This window comes from Mus musculus, chromosome 4, assembly GCF_000001635.26.
Source record: "Mus musculus strain C57BL/6J chromosome 4, GRCm38.p6 C57BL/6J".
In the NCBI taxonomy this organism is placed as follows: Eukaryota; Metazoa; Chordata; class Mammalia; order Rodentia; family Muridae; genus Mus; species Mus musculus.
Window position 1 is genome coordinate 49376917 of NC_000070.6, and position 17753 is coordinate 49394669.

General features: G+C 41.0%; 1 protein-coding gene across 3 annotated transcripts in view; it reads right to left on the bottom strand.

Moving 5' to 3' along the window:
* The window catches only part of Acnat2 (acyl-coenzyme A amino acid N-acyltransferase 2), a 33694-nt gene that overhangs the window by 2459 nt on the left and 13482 nt on the right, over positions 1-17753 (bottom strand). For 2 of the 3 annotated variants that reach the window (NM_145368.3, NM_001356289.1), the window contains 3 exons: positions 6170-6660; positions 4806-5008; positions 2924-3791 (listed from right to left, as the gene is read on the bottom strand). In NM_145368.3, the coding sequence (NP_663343.2) occupies positions 3198-3791; positions 4806-5008; positions 6170-6635 (1263 nt within the window). In that variant the 5' untranslated portion in view covers positions 6636-6660 and the 3' untranslated portion in view covers positions 2924-3197. Of the gene's footprint in view, positions 1-2923; positions 3792-4805; positions 5009-6169; positions 6661-17753 lie in introns of those variants that run through there. The other variant, XM_011249969.3, reaches the window with a different exon arrangement.

The following is a 17753-nucleotide window of genomic DNA, read 5'->3' on the forward strand; positions in this document are numbered from 1 at the left end:
CTATTCAATATAGTACTCAAAGTGCTAGCTAGAGCAATAAGACAACAAAAAGAGAACAATGGGACACAAAGAAGAAATAAAAGTATCATTATTTTTGGATGATATGATAGTATACATGAGTGACCCCAAAAATTCTACCAGAGAACTTCTACAGCTGATAAACAACTTCTGCAAAGTGCTGGATATAAAATTAACTCAAATAAATCAGTAGTCTCCCTTTGTACAAATGGTAAACAGGCTAAAAAAGAAATTAGGGAAACAACACCCATTACAATAGCCACAATTAATACCAAATATCTTGGGATAACTCTAAACAATCAAGTGAAAGATCTGTATGACAAGAACTTCAGGTCTCTCAAGAAAGAAATCATAGAAGATCTCAGAAAATGGAGAGATCTCCAATGCTCATGGATTGGCAGAAATAACATAGAAAAAAATGGCCACCCCACCAAAGGCAATCTATAGATTCAACACAATCCCCATCAAAACCCCAACAAAATTCTTCAAAGACATGGAAAGAGCCACTCTCAGATTCATCTGGAAAAGCAAAAACCCAGAATGGCAAAAAACAATTCTTACCAATAAAGAACTTCTGGGGGAATCACCATCCCTGACATCAAGCTATACTACAATGCAAAAGTGATATAAAAAATGCATGGTAGCGGTACAGAGACAGACACATTGATCAATGGAATAGAATTGAAGACCCAGAAATAATATTACACACTTATACACCTTTGATCTTTGACAAAGACACCAAAAATATACAATGGAAAAAAGAAAACATCTTCAAAAATTGGTGCTGGTCGAACTGACAGTCTGTATGTAGAAAAATGAAAATATATATTTGTCACCTTACACAAAGCTCAAGTCCCAGTGCATCAAGGACCTGAACATAAAACCAGATACACTGAATCTAATAGAAGAGAAAGTAGGAAAGAGAGTTGAACTCATTGGCACAAGGGGAAATTTCCTAAACAGAACTCCAGTGGCTTATGCTCTAAGATCAGGAACTGATAAATGGGACCTCATGAAACTGAAAAGCTCCTGTAAGGTAAAGAACACAGTCAATAGGGAAAATCCATAACCTACAGATTAGGAAACAAAATCTTGACTAACCCCATGTCTGATAGAGGGCTAATATCCAAAATATATAAAGAACTCAAGAATCTAACCACCAAAAAAGCAAACGACCCAATCAAAAAATGGGGTATAGAACTAAACAGAGAATTCACAACAGAGGAATATTGAATGGCTGAGAAGCACTTAAAGAAATGTTCAAAGTCTTTAGTGATCAGGGAAATATAAATCAAAACCCTGAGATTCTACCTTACACCAATCTGAATGGCTAAGATCAAAACCTCAGATAACAGCACATGTTGGCAAGGATGTGCTGAAAAAGGAAGACTCCCCCATTGCTGTTGGGATTGCTAACTAGTACAAACACCCTGGAAAATCAATCTGGAGTTTCCTCAGAAAATTAGAAATAGATTTACCTGAAGGTTCAGCTATACCACTTTTGGACATATACCCAAAAGATGCCCCAACCATGGCACAGGGACACATGTTTCATTAAGTTCACAGAGGACTTGTTTGTGTTAGCCAGAATCTGGAAACAATTCAGATGTCCCACAACAGAAGAATGGATACAGAAAATGTGCTTCATTTACACAATGGAATACTACTCAGCTATTAGGAACAAGAATATACTGAGTTTTGCAGGCAAATGGATGGAACTAGAAAATATCATCCTGAGTGAGGTAACTCAGACTCAAAAGGACATACATGGTATGTAATCACTAATATGTGGATATTAGCACTCATCCCCCTCCAAAATGCAGAATACCCAGGATATAATCCAAAGAAATCAAAAAGTTTAACAAGTTAAAAGATCCAAGTGAGGGCACCTCAATCTCACTTGGGAGGGGAAAGAAAACAATCACAGGATAGGGGAGGAAGGGAAGGACCTGGGTGGGAATGGGGACAGGGAGGAGAAAAGGGGAACATGATCAGATATTGTGGGGGGGGGAGGGATGAAGCCCCTGGGGTCAGTAGGAAGAATAGAAGCAAATAACATTGGGAAGTAGGAGGTGTGGGGACCCTCCAGAATGTACCAGAGACCTGGGAAGTAAGAGAATCTCAGGACTCAAAGGGAGGCACCTTTGATGAAATGCCCAACAGTGGGAAAAGGGAACTTGTAGAACCCACCTCCAGGAGAAAGACAGGGCATCCAATGAGGGATGGAGTTACCATCCCACAGTCAAAAACTCTGACCCATAATTGTTCCTGTCTGAAAGAACTGCAGAGACAAAAAGGAAGAGGAGCCTGAGGAAAATGAAGTCCAGCAACAGGCCCAAAGTTGGACCCAGCCTAGGGGGAGGCCCCAAGGCCTGACACTATTACTGATGCTGTGGTGTGCTTACAAACAGGGTCCTATCATGACTGCCCTCTGAAAGACTCAACAAGAAGCTGAAAGAGTCAGATGCAGATATTTGTACCCAACCAATGGACAGAAGCTGCTAACTCCTGTGGTTGAATTAGAGAAAATCTGGAAGAAGCTGAGAAGGAGGGCAACCCTGTAAGAGGACCAGCAGTTTCAACTAACCTGGACTCCTGAGATATCTCAAACATTGGACCACCAACCAGCACCATGCATCAGTTGATATGAGGCCCCAATACATATATAGCAGAGGACTGCTAAGTCTGGACTCAGTCAGAGAAGATGCACCTAACTAACCCTCAAGAGACTTGAGGCATCAGAGAGCAGGGAGGTCTGATGTGTCAGGGGCTGGGGAGTGGGGACATTCTCATGGAGATGGGAGGTTGGGGGGAGGTATGGGATTTGGAACAGTCAGAAGGTAGACCAGGAGGGGGATAAAATCTGGACTGTAAAAAAAAAAATTAAAAAAACAGAAACAAAAACTTCTTCTGATCTTTAAAAAACAGATAAGAAAATTGCAAACTACATACAGATTTGTCAGGAACACTTCAGATGCAGGTGTATCTTGGTCTTTTCATTTATCTCATATCCTTCCAATTGAATTGGGGTGAATGTGAGTGTAAGAAAGCCAGGAGAATTCTGACCCCCATCGCTACCCTTTCCCAGCAATCTCTATCTGATGCTTTTATCCCCACACTAATTCCAACATTTTTTCTAAAGCACTCCCTGCACTTTACTCTGGCACTTTACACACTATTTAGAGTTTGCTTCCGGATTGAAGGAGGTGTTTCCTGAAGAACTTTTGGATCTCTCTCCAGGAGTGTTCCTGGGCTGCTGCGTGAGCCATGAGATCTCCTCCAAAACACATGGGTTGACCCAGGACAGGGAACCAGGCCACAAAGCAAACGGGAGAATAAGGTGGCTCTATGAGGTGGCCTGCCCCAGGGTATGCCAGCATCCTTCCACTGCTTCTTCCATGCCTCTGGAGCCGGTCCATGGCCTTCTGTGCATGCAACTTGCTATCCAAACATTCATCATTCTCTCCCACAATGAAGAGGATTTTCCCCTGGGCCTTTTCCACGGGAAGTATATTCTGTGAGTTCAGCTTATTATGGAGATATTGTGTAGTGTAACGGAAGAGTAAAGCCCCTGAATCATGGACTTGGATCCGTTCCAGAGCCGGATGGATTGGTGTCATCACCAGATCCTGGTATCTTAGTGGGAAGATTGTGATGGTGGTGGGCCCATTTATGCAGACTGTGGCAATCACCTGCTTCAGGTAACAGGCCATAGCTAGCCCAATCTCTGCTCCTTTGCTCGTGGAGATCACACCAATTCCTGGCTGTTGGATCTTAAATATAAAGCAAAGGGAAAACAGTTTACATACAGCCTCTGGGAGGAAGCTCTCCTGACAGAAGGCCAGGCATTCAAAACAGTCAAACTCTGACACTCAGGTCTTCCAGCTTTCAAAATCAAGAAACTGCTACTGATTTAATAATACCTTATCTGAGCTTTACTATCTTCAGGGAACATACTTCTCATCCATCTTTAAACAATCAAAATATAACCTTATAACCTCACAAAAAGTAGAGTTATAAAGAAAGGTGTGGTGGCACAGTCCTAATCCCAATACTAGGGAAACTGAGACCAGAAATTTTGTGTTCCAGTCCAACCTATGCTATATAGGAAGACGTTGTCTGAAAAAAAAAATAATCATTTTCAAGTGAAATTGTAAAAAATGTAATTAGAACCCAGCAATATTGAAAGAACAAGCCAAGAGCTGAGGAAGTTAGGCTTCTAGAAAATCATATTCTTGACTTCACTAGAGAAAAGTATTTGGGGGTGAGGAGGGATAGGGTGCTTGCTGGCAAACATGAGGACTCGAGTTCAGCTCCTTGGATCTATTTTTAAAAGGCAGGCAAGAGTGGTGGTACACAGGTGTACTTCCATGCACTAGGGAGGCATGAGCACAAATTTGGTTACTAGCACAAATATCAAAACTTTGGGAGAAAGAATCATGTAGAGATCATCACTGATGTATGAAAGCATACATATTTCAGGATTTAGGATCAGTAGCCGATAGAACATTGAAGGGACACATGAATATGTTGTAAGAGCTTCAAATGTAACATGTCTTGGCTTTTCCCAGTGAAGAAAGTCACAATGTGTGCACTGTGCTTTTTTTTTTTTTTTTTTTTTTTTGCCTTTTGTATGCTAGTAACCAGTAACCAGTAAGCAACTCAACAATCCTATCACTTTTAAAGCATAAACTGTGCTCAGCCCAAGACTGCACAGACTGGATGAGACACCTGCTCTTTGTCTTTCCTATGATTTCACAAGATGAAATGAAATTTATTTTCAATACCTTGGGGTGAGATAGTAGGAAGTTAGCAGCTTCTTCAAAATACTCCAAGTCCACCTCTTGTGGTTTCTCAGGCAGGTCTTCATAGGCAAAATATGCCAATGCCAGCACAGCAAAGCCGTGGGATGCCAAAAGACTTGCACGAAATTCAACTAGACCCCCAATGAGACCAAACAAATCAATAATTCCTGGGAAAGGACCTTTCCCTGGCAGAAAAAAAAAAAAAGAAACAGGAAAATGGGATCCACAATAAGAGCTAAGTATGACAGTCAAAGGAAAGTTAGCACAAGAAAGTATATATAGGCATACGGTGGTACATGTTCACAAACTCTAACACGTACATGTGTGCATACACACATGTCCACATTACAGTTCATAGAAATTGCTACCTTGTGTCATAGCTTCTTAAATTGTGAGTCACAAATCCATTCAGGCTCATGTAAGTGAATATGGGAAAAAGCTGACCATAAGAAATCATGTGAATATGCAATGACCAAAATTTAATTCAAAATAAAATGAGCAGTGGTCCCAAGGTCTGCTGCTGCCCACAAGGCTTCACTTTACCCTGGTTCTGAATGCACAGCAGGTCCACTTATCTCCACCGGGGCCAGAATAGCACAGTCATCAGTCTCTGTTACCTCCAACACCTGGGCTCAGATTCAGATTTATTTGTTGTATGCAATGGACGGCAGTGCTTCTACAGCACAACAGGCAGTTCTTTGTTCTTATAGACCCATGGTGCTTTAATTACAGAAAGCATGAGGGCTTCTGGTGTGTTCCAGCCATCATTCTTCAGCATGTATCAAATTAGGAAACCTTCATGTTGTATTGTGTTAGTGTCTGATTTTTAAAAATGCCCTTTGCCTTACTGAATTGAGTTTCATAAAATTTCATCCAGTGAACTCTGACTTAGGAGAAGCATAGAATTTTACAACAGGTTGTTAAATGGCCCTAAACATACGGGTGCAATCTGGCACCATGTATTTATGTGGAGCAGATTTCTTAGCATTGACAATTATAAGAGCAGAATCTCAGCCAATCCTGAAAATAGTAAAGATATCTATCCATATCCTGCAACCTCCAATATTCCACTAAAGCTTAATTCCTTTTGGAAAAACAGGCAAGCCCATTCATCCATCTGTTTGCAAATTTGCTTTTTCTCTAATAAATGGTACAATTGTATGTATACCAAAGAACAAATTTGAAAGTATTTTCCATACATTATCAGTAACGGATTTCTACACCTATTTCCATAATCCTATATTCCTAATATCATATGAAAATTCCTATAGCAAAAAAGCATTCACAAGTAGAAAAAAAAAAAACCTTTAATAATCTACGTCCTGTATCAACAAAGTCAGTCTCACCTGGAGGGAGAAAAAGGGCTCCCCGAACCCGACCTTCTTGAATCTGTTCCCGCTTAACCCCAGGGCCAACAAACCAGCGCTGCACTCTCTGGCTGGCCTTGGATGGAATCCTGACTGTTTCTAGCCAGTTAACAGAGTCGTACAGGTCCAAACAGATGCAAAGGGGGCTGTTCATCACATCTTTCTTCATCAGCCTATGGAAAGCCTTCTTGGGTTTCAGAGAGAAAAAGAGGCCCATTGGGTGGACCCCTACATAGTCACCCCCCAAAGCCGGTGTCTTCTCCAGGTCCACCTCACCAGCCTCGTTAGTCTTGTAGAAGGCTTGGGATTGGAACACATTGTCATTTTCATCTTTCACTGTTGCCTTGATGGTCACTATCTGCGATGGAGGCAGGCCTGTTGCTCGAATGGACACAGGCTCATCCACAAGGGCATTTGAAGGTGTGGCTATCAACTGGATCATCATCAAGGTGTTGAGGGGCGCTTCCTCCCTGTGATGAAAGGAAAATAAGCTGGAGACTGAAAAGTCCAAGGCAAGGCTGTCCTCAAGGCTTTCAAGGACTTTAGTATAAAATGTGTAGCTCTGGGCAGTAGAGAGATGTTGGTGGTGGAAGGTGTGTGTGTGCCCCCCTTCCCCCAACCAGGGTCTTGAAGATAAGGAGTCAGCAAGGGGAGGGAGGGAGTGGCTTCTGTGGCACTGACTCACAATCCACCAGGCCCTTCTTTATTTAAACAAGTTTCACAGACTAATGATTATCTAAGTGGTGTAGGTTCTGTTTGATCTTTCTTTACATGTCGAGAGTTGCAAGTCCAGTCACAATTAGAAAACAGGAACAGGACAGAATTTTGCAAATCTAACTTTCCATTTCTCCATATTCACTCTCGTATCAAGGAAACTCTTGTTCTGACTGCAATAAATTCTCCTCATGTTCCATTCTGTGTCCCTTTAAAATCCCTTTACCAATGAAACTGTGAACTTGAAAAAATGGCACCCTGTGCCCCTAGTTACATCACCACCATAATAGATTACCTATTATTATCTAATCACTCCATTCCAAATTGGGCAGGAGAGGTGTACTCTTTTGGATCCATGTGATACTTCTCTTAAAACTTCACAGAAAAAAACTTCAAATCTCTGAAGAAAGAAATTAAAGAAGATCTCAGAAGATGGAAAGATCTCCCATGCTCATGGATTGGCAGGATCAACATTGTAAAAATGGCTATCTTGCCAAAAGCAATCTACAGATTCAATGCAATCCCCATCAAAATTCCAACTCAATTCTTCAACGAATTAGAAGGAGCAATTTGCAAATTCATCTGGAATAACAAAAAACCTAGGATAGCAAAAACTCTTCTCAAGGATAAAAGAACCTCTGGTGGAATCACCATGCCTGACCTAAAGCTTTACTATAGAGCAATTGTGATAAAAACTGCATGGTACTGGTATAGAAACAGACAAGCAGACCAATGGAATAGAATTGAAGACCCAGAAATGAACCCACACACCTATGGTCACTTGATCTTCGACAAGGGAGCTAAAACCATCCAGTGGAAGAAAGACAGCATTTTCAACAATTGGTGCTGGCACAACTGGTTGTTATCATGTAGAAGAATGCCAATCGATCCATACTTATCTCCTTGTACTAAGGTCAAATCTAAGTGGATCAAAGAACTTCACATAAAACCAGAGACACTGAAACTTATAGAGGAGAAAGTGGGGAAAAGCCTTGAAGATATGGGCACAGGGGAAAAATTCCTGAACAGAACAGCAATGGCATGTGCTGTAAGATCAAGAATTGACAAATGGGACCTAATGAAACTCCAAAGTTTCTGCAAGGCAAAAGACACCGTCAATAAGACAAAAAGACCACCAACAGATTGGGAAAGGATTTTTACCTATCCTAAATCAGATAGGGGGCTAATATCCAACATATATAAAGAACTCAAGAAGGTGGACTTCAGAAAATCGAACAACCCCATTAAAAAATGGGGCTCAGAACTGAACAAAGAATTCTCACCTGAGGAATACCGAATGGCAGAGAAGCACCTGAAAAAATGTTCAACATCCTTAATCATCAGGGAAATGCAAATCAAAACAACCCTGAGATTCCACCTCACACCAGTCAGAATGGCTAAGATCAAAAATTCAGGTGACAGCAGATGCTGGCGTGGATGTGGACAAAGAGGAACACTCCTCCATTGTTGGTGGGATTGCAGGCTTGTACAACCACTCTGGAAATCAGTCTGGCGGTTCCTCAGAAAATTGGACATAGTACTACCAGAGGATCCAGCAATACCTCTCCTGGGCATATATCCAGAAGATGCCCCAACTGGTAAGAAGGACACATGCTCCACTATGTTCATAGCAGCCTTATTTATAATAGCCAGAAGCTGGAAAGAACCCAGATGCCCCTCAACAGAGGAATGGATACAGAAAATGTGGTACATCTACACAATGGAGTACTACTCAGCTATTAAAAAGAATGAATTTATGAAATTCCTAGCCAAATGGATGGACCTGGAGAGCATCATCCTGAGTGAGGTAACACATTCACAAAGGAACTCACACAATATGTACTCACTGATAAGTGGATATTAGCCCCAAACCTAGGATACCCAAGATATAAGGTACAATTTGCTAAACACATGAAACTCAAGAAGAATGAAGACTGAAGTGTGGACACTATGCCCCTCCTTTGAATTGGGAACAAAACACCCATGGAAGGAGTTACAGAGACAAAGTTTGGAGCTGAGATGAAAGGATGGACCATGTAGAGACTGCCATATCCAGGGATCCACCCCATAATCAGCATCCAAACGCTGACACCATTGCATACCCTAGCAAGATTTTATTGAAAGGACCCAGATGTAGCTATCTCTTGTGAGACTATGCCGGGGCCTAGCAAACACAGAAGTGGATGCTCACAGTCAGCTAATGGATGGATCACAGGGCTCCCAATGGAAGAGCTAGAGAAAGAACCCAAGGAGCTAAAGGGATCTGCAATCCTATAGGTGGAACAACATTATGAACCAACCAGTACCCCTGAGCTCTTGACTCTAGCTGCATATGTATCAAAAGATGGCCTAATCGGCCATCACTGGAAAGAGAGGCCCATTGGACATGCAAACTTTGTATGCCCCAGTACAGGGGAACGCCAGGGCCAAAAAGGGGGAGTGGGTGGGTAGGGGAGTGGGGGTGGGTGGGTATGGGGGACGTTTGGTATAGCATTGGAAATGTAAATGAGCTAAATACCTAATAAAAAATGGAAAAAAAAGAAAGAAATGAGAAGGGCTCATTCTTAAAGCATTCATGGCTCTTTAGTCCTCGGGAGACAGAAAAATGTCACCCATGAAAGGAGATTTCAAGAAATGTTACAAAATAAAACTTGTCATAAAAAAAAAAAAAAAAAAAAAAACTTCACAGAAATTCATGTTGGGGTATAATGTCCATAGCATTAATGCTCAATTTATTCAAAACCACAAAACTATAGTTTTATAGTAGCTGAAACATGAATCTGTGGGATCAAATCTAGTTAGAATTCCCAGTTTTGCTCTCTATTACTGACCAGAGTTTAGCATGTCATTTAGCTCACTTGATCACAGTAACATGACCAATGTTCCTGCTCTCTCCTTTCCACCCCCATCTCTCCCTCTCCTCCCCCACACTCTCCTTCTGTTCCTCCCCTGGAACAGCCTTATCCATTGGAAACAGTGAGGGTCTTGAAGCCAACAGTGCTGATTGACAGCTCCATCAAGGCCCAGAGGATTGCTACAACTTTGGGGTTTTGGTCTCTGAGTGTTGCATTCTTGGGGACTTTCTGCATTATGATTCATTTTATGTCGTTTTTCATTAAAAAATTATATCTAGGGCTTTTTAGGAAAATGCTAAAATCAATTTCCTTTTGTCCTGGAAGTCATTGAGCACAGAGAAGTACATAGCTGCATGACTCCACTATTCCAAGAATCTTCTCGTGTTATCTGCCCATGGGCTAACTCAAACAGTATGATTGTTGCAGTGTAAACAGAGACAATTGACCAACTCTGACTGGCCAGGAGAACAGATTATAGATTCCAGGACTCTTTTTATTATAGACTTAGAGGTGTCTCAGAATGTAGTTTAAAGATAGGGGGTCATACATGGTACAGCCCTGGAGGAATAAAACTCAGTAAGTTAGACAGACTAAAATAAACTTTTCCTATGTTATTCTTTAGATGGTAAAACACATAGTGAAGAAGTTAGGCATTGGTATTTGCTGTTCATAAAAAGACACACACACACACACACACACACATTTTCTGTCTATGAAAGCAGGCTGCCATATAATAAACGTGTTTGCTTTGGAGGAAACATCTTTAGATTCTTTATATTAGAGTTAAAGTGCTTGTGTTTGTGTGTGTGTGTGTGTGTGTGTGTGTGTGTGTGTGTGTGTGTGTGTGTGTGTGTGGTGTGTGGCTGTGTGTGGCTTGTGTGGCTGTTTGTGTGTCTGTCTGCCTGTATGTGGTGTGAGTGTCACACTGTGCAGCTGTGTATGTGCGTGTATGTGTGTTTGTATGTGTCAGTCTGTCAGTCTGTCTGTTTGTCTGTTTGCATGTGTAGTCAGAGGACATATTGCTTGAGTCAGTTTTCTCCTTCCACCATGGGACCACACAGATTATCAGTCTTGAAGGCAAGCACTCTTATCTGCTGAGTCATCTTGGAGCCTGGAAAGTTACACTTTCTTATAAAGAAATGATCAAAACATCTTGGGGAGACAAGGCAGGAATAAGGGAAAATGAGGAGGAGTGTTCCTAGGGTCTCTGTCTCTTGTAGTTTTAATTGAAGGAGTGCAAAAATGCCCTTTTCCAATATTGACCAGGACCTTGGACATGAAAGTAGTGTTCCACCCTAAAGGGCCAAGGAACCCTTAGTACTGTTCCATTTACAGTCAAACACAGTGGAGCACAGATGTAACCCTTCTATTTGAGAGGTAGAGGCAGAAGGATCAACACATGATTGGGGCAGGATGAGCTACATAGCAAGTTGCAGGCTAGGCTGAGTGGCTACACAGTCAGACCTTGGCTCACTCGCTCTGTCTCTCTCTCTCTTTCTCTCTCTCTGACTCTCTCTCTCTCTCTGACTCTCTCTCTCTGTCTCTCTCTCTTTCACACACACACACACACACACAAACACATATACTCACATGCATGCATATGTTTATGTTACAAATATTTAACTTTGTACTGAGCTGAAAGTTGCTATGTGGTATAGAACCCACAAACATGTTTTAAAAACAAGGAATACTAAATTTCTTGATTATTGTCTACATGTCATTTTAGATTTTATGATCTGCAAGGAATAACAGTACTTATTGCCATCTGTTTGCTTTGATTTTGTTATCTATAGGCCAGAATGGAACAGCTAATTGTATTACCTACCCTTTGGCTTCATGGCCGGTCTAGAGCCACTGGTTCATGCTTAAAATCACAATTACTCACAAGTCACAGCTAGATCTTTATCACTTATTGAATGGCCTGAATTCAACTAATTCTTCTGACTCATAGAAGCCTGGTACTGAGTAAAAAGCTGCAAAGAAAATCCAGTCAGGTTTGAATGTCCTCCCCAGGAAGTCACCTCAGAGCAGTTCGGCTTCCCTTGGAAGTCCAGAAACCCTACATGTGCTCCTCACAGCAAAGAAACTGTCTGGAGAATATACTTACCCTCTCCAGACCACGCCTGGGTGCTCAGCTCAGCTTTGTCTTGGATGTTGACACCTTTGTGTGCTCTATCTACAGTCTTCCCAGGAAGCTAGCTAAAACTGTGTGAGAACGGTGGAAAGAGAAAGGAGATGCATATTTCCTCTCCCAGGAAAACAACATGCCAAAACAGACTAAACAACTGAGGAGAAATAATTGCAAACCTCAAATTCTAGACCTATAAAAGTTGCTATTAAAGAGATCAAAATATAAACATTTTCAGATGTGCAAAGATACAGGTAGGTCTCTTTTTTGTCAAATAGGTCATAAGGAAAAGCAAATAAGTGACTAAGTCATTACTCTAATTAAATAATTATGTGCTTTCAAATAAAGTAATAATCTATAAGTTCAGAGGTGCATAGAAAAGATAATATTGCTTTGGAGGCAGAAAAACAAACACATTGATATAATATTCAGCTCCATGGAATTTTGGAAAAATTTCAGGCAGACATAAAGGTAAAGAGAATATTACAACAGAAGTTACTCAAGAACATTCAAAGTCTTTCGCAGTAACCTTGCTTGTTACAGAATTTCTGGCTTTTAATACACTGACCACTGATGAGAGTACTTCAGTATAAGTCGCTAAACATTTTTATTAATCACTTAAAACAGTCACCCCACAAGCCAACATCATCACCACGTCTTAGTGTCGTTTTTGATGCCATTTAAATTAATCTATATTCAAATTATTCTAAGAAGTAATTTTTGTGATATTTCCAACAGAGTAATGACTGTAGTTAATTAGAACATGCCTGTCTATCAAAATCACAAAAAGAATAGATTCAGTACAAAGCATCATAAGTATGTGGTGTGATGTTTGACTTAACATGGTGTAATAATTTCAAAATGTATACCTATTATAAGAAATCAAGGAAGAGGAAGTTTAGTAAAGGAGCTGAAATAAAATTACTCTTCAGAAATGAACTCCATTATCAAAGAGAAAAAGTGAGGCTTACCTTTAAAAACCTAAGAGGCACTTTATTAAGAGGGCCCATTTTATACTAGCAAAGAGATAATCTGATCAACAAGACAGCAGACAGACTTTATATAATACCCCCACCCCCCATCGATGTATCCTGGCTTTCATACATTTTGGAGGAAAGTGGAAGTTCAATGCCAAATGATTTAAATTACATAACATTTCAGCCTTGCCTATGTGCTAAGTACCCAGTTACTGGATCTAGCTATAGTCTCTCTTGCAGCTTTGGGGGTGAGGGCTGTGAGGCTACAGCCTTCTTAACTTAATGTGTTTTAAAAAATGTTCACATCTTCACACCAAAGGCAGCCATCACCAGAGTGAGCAGACTGCCGACACAGCGGGAGAAAACAGCCACCAACATGCACACAATAGCTGATAGCCAGAATATATAAAGAGATAAAGAACATTTTAAAATAATACCTTTTTAAGGATCATATTAGCCAGGTATAGTGGTGCACATTTATAATCCCAGCACTAGGAGGTGGGGGCAGGGGGATCGGGAATCCAGGCCACCCTCACCTATCTACATGAATCAAAACAAGCAAACAAAATGATGGGCAAATGACCTGAATAGATATTTCTCAAAAGAAGAAATGTAACAGGAAAAAAGTGAACATGTGCACTGAATTGTTAACATGAAAGACATTCAAATTAAAGCAAAATTGATAGGTCATCTCACTTAAGTTAAAACAAAATAGTAAAAAAAAATAAATTTCTGTTTTGGATGTGGAGAAAAAAAAAACTCTTTTCTGTTGGTGAGAATGCTAATTAGTGCACTGTGAAGAACATAAAAGTAACCCAGAAAACCCAAATCAGGATCCCTGTCTGACCCAGCTATTCCACTTGTAGGTGTATAACAAAGGAAATGAAAGGGTTATGTCAAACAGGGATGTGTGTGTGTGTGTGTGTGTGTGTGTGTGTGTGTGTGTGTGAGCGCAGGTGCATGGGGGGCGTGGCCTGGGCACAGTGCAGCTTCATGTGACCACAAAGACAAAAATTCTGTCATTCTTATTTTGAGAAAATAGATAGATCAAGAGATCATTATAATAAATAAAACTAGACAAATTCTCTCTCCCTCTCCCCCCTCTCCCCTCTCCTTTCTCTCTCCCACTCTCTCTTTTCACCCCTTCTTCCTTCCTTGCTCTCCTTTCTTCCCCCCTCATAAACACTAAAGAATGGTGACTTAGAAATAGAGCCGTGTTCGGGGGGCTTTGGGAGAGGAGTTAGAGGTGGGAAAGTTCCCTTCAGTTTGTACGGTGCATGCTGTGTGCACCTGGAGACATCACGCTGCATCCCACTGTTGTACACAATATAAGTTTAAATGTCATTTTTTTTTCAGAAAAAAAAAATATCATCAGCAATGTTAGCCAGCTGTAAAGCCATCATGAAACACTACCATCTGGCTAGGCAAGATGTTCCTTCTGGTGCAGTAGTGACATAGCTGCTCTGGGATAATCAACTACTTTCTGATTGTATTGAGGTCTGCTGCGCAAGAAGACATTCAGAATAATACCATGGCTGAGGAGATCACAGGCTACCATGGGAAAACTACTGCTGTTATTTTATTTATTTATTTATTTATTTATTTATTTATTTATTTATTTATTTTGTTAAATGAACATGGTGTGTCAGCCAAGTTATCTTCTAAATAGTTTTGTTTATTATCTATATTGGTGATGCTGTCATCTTTGGTCAGAGACTATTTTTTCTTTAGTAGTCGGTGGTAACTGCAGAGATGCGTAAGTGAGCATAGGGCTTCTAATAATTGTTGAATGCTCAGCCAGAAATGGAACGTCTATACCATCCTTCCAAGGCTCATTGAATATTACAGAAGAAGGGACAGAAAGAATGTAAGAGCTGGAGGGAAGTTGAAGGTAGGGAGAGTGCGAAAGAATAATGACTTATGGGCCTGGCGTGCCTGCTGCACTCTTGAATTCATGGCTGGTGTACCTACCTACACAACATGGGGTCTACCAACATCCTGTTATGGAGGAAAAGTGGGCTCCCCCTGTTGAGCCCCTGCTGTTGCATTTAGTCTAGGCTCTGCCCCCCAGTTACCTGGCAACAGTCAGGTGTGCCTGACTTACCATAAAAGGGGCTGCTTCCCCCCAATACCCCATGCCTCTCTCTAGCCCTCTTGCTCTTGCTCTCTCTTGTTCCTGTTCCCCTTCTCTTCCCATTGCCCTCCCCCTCTCTCTCCATACATACATGACCAACCTCTCTCTCTCTCTCTCTCTCTCTCTCTCTCTCTCTCTCTCTCTCTCCCTTTCTCTATCTCTACTACCCTCTAAACTCCCCTCCTCATGCCCTGAATAAACTCTATTCCATGCTATACTGTGTGGTTAGTACCTCAGAGGGGAAGGGATGCCTCAGCATGGGCCCGCATAAGCATCCCCTTCTCCTACACCATACCACACCTCAACCAAACATATCTCTCCCTCTCTTACCTTTTTATAATACACAACACCCACCACCACTGAGGATTTGTAAGCAGATAAGGGTTGATTGGTTGGTAGGAAAGGGAAAGCCATTTCCTTCAATGGTATATAGTTACTAGTAGGTATCTGTGCTCCCATAAGGAAATCTTCTATGCTTTGTAAACAGCTTTAATGATGAAGTCAAGGGATCACACACAAAAAAGCCATAAAAGTCGAAGGGAGATTACTGGATAAGAGGAGGGAACAAGTTGGAGGAGGAGGGCATCAAGGGAGGGCAATGAGGGTGAATTCGATCAAAATACATTATCTACATTAGGAAACTGTCTTACTGAGCCTATTATTATATATAATGTGTATGTGATAATAGAAAGTTTAAGAAAATGTATCTAAGTTTTCAAAGTTGTGATCTCCCTCAAATTAGTCATCAAGCTATACTGCACAGATGTTTTGAAACATCTCCTTAATATCATACCTTTCGATAGAAGAGGCCATACAGTGTATTTCACCAAACTCAAAGACTAAAACTACTATTTTTAGTTTCTGAGAGTTATAAAAATAATCTCAGGGTTAAGGAATAAAGGAATGTCTGGGTCTTTTGCAAACACACAGTGTGCTCTGCCATCACCTATACGTCACTACTCTAGGTGTCCTTTGTTGGCATGGAATGTGTCTGAGGAGGGTGGGATCCCTCAGTGGGCGGTGCCCTTCTCATCCGGCTCGAACATCCCAGAATGATAATGTGAGGAGAGTGGATGCTGTTAAGCCAGTAGGAAAAGCAGATGTAAGCAGAAAAAGAACAGAGAAGCACGGTAGCAGGGCAGCGTGTGCAGAGCCTGCTATCCCAGAATCCCTGTGGATGTGGAGCTGGTTCTTCAACACTGGTCCTGCTCGTCTAGGAACCGTCCTTCTCCCACAACCTACCATTGTTCTCACTGACGGCATGCCTGATGAATAAAATGCCAGGGGAAAATGCTGTCTCTTTTCCATTTTCAAGCCATAAATAACCCTCGTTTCCTGGAAAAGATTGTCTAGACAGACTTATTACCCCTTGAACAAGCCACAGACTGGTCTTTAAGAATCTTACTTGAAGATTAAAAAAAAAAAAAATTCAACCACTCAGACTTGTAGAGCCCAGGGATAAATCCTGCCAGGCATGATCAATGGATACCTGCTCTCGCGGGTCAGAGCCCCCTCAGTGTGAGTCGCCTGCAGCTAATAAAGATGCCAGTTCTCATTGTGATAAAGCATGTTCTTGCAAAGCCACAGAAAGGAGAATTATAGCAATCAATACATATCAAAATGAAACCGGAAAGAGTCATAGAAAGACTGAGTACTGTATAATCTCACTCATGTATGGAATCCAAAAACGTGGACTTCAGAAAAGCTGACTGGATGTGGAAGAAGGGATGAAGAGAGGCTGTTTAATGAGTACTAAAGATAAAGGTAGCTATGGTGATGGGGTTAAGCATCAATGTTTTAAGCTATATACAGTTTCTAGTGTGTTTTGTCTGTATGTATGTTAGTGTACCACATGCATGCAGTCCTCTGGAGACCAGAAGAAGGCATCAGGTCACCTGAAACTAGAGTCTAGATCGTTATGAGCTACCATGTAGGCTCTGTGAACTGAACCCGACCCTCTGCAAGAGCCACAAGTGCTCTAAACCACGGTGCCTTCTCTCCACCCAGTAACTATCAGTATTGACAATGTACTATAGCTTTTAGAATGCTAGGGAGAAGAAGTTTGATTATTTTCACCACAAATGACAACTGTTTGAGTAAATACATATAAATGATGCTTTGATAACTTCAGTCACAATACAAATGATTTAAAGATTCTACATGTGTCAAAATATCACAAGTATGTATAATTGTTATGGTTTTACAGCTAAAAATTGTTTTCAACTAAAAAAAAATTCTGTTTATCAATGGTCAAACTCATTGAGGCTAAAGCTATGGAATTTATTAAAGAGCAGATTAAAAATATAGAGGTGGAATGCACAGGCTTCCCAGCTAAATAACAGTCAGAACACAAACATGCACACATATATACATGCATATACATGTGTGCACATGCATACATGCACTCACATACACACATGACTACATGCAATGCACATATACATGCACACATATGCATGCATGTACACACACGAATGTGCACACAAATATAGACACACATGCATATATACTCACACATAGGAAAACACATGCTTGCCCATGAACCCCTAAAGATGACCCTGGAAACAGTGGACTTGCTACTTTTTGTGAAAGGGGGATCTGAAGATATGCTTACACTAATGATCTCAAGATAGGGGTTATCCTGGATTGCCCAAGTGGGTTGAATGCAATCACAAGCATTTTTATGAGACGGGCAAGAAAGTCAGAACCAATGGAGCAGTGGAATTAGGTGAGTGCTGAAAAGAGGCAACTCCTC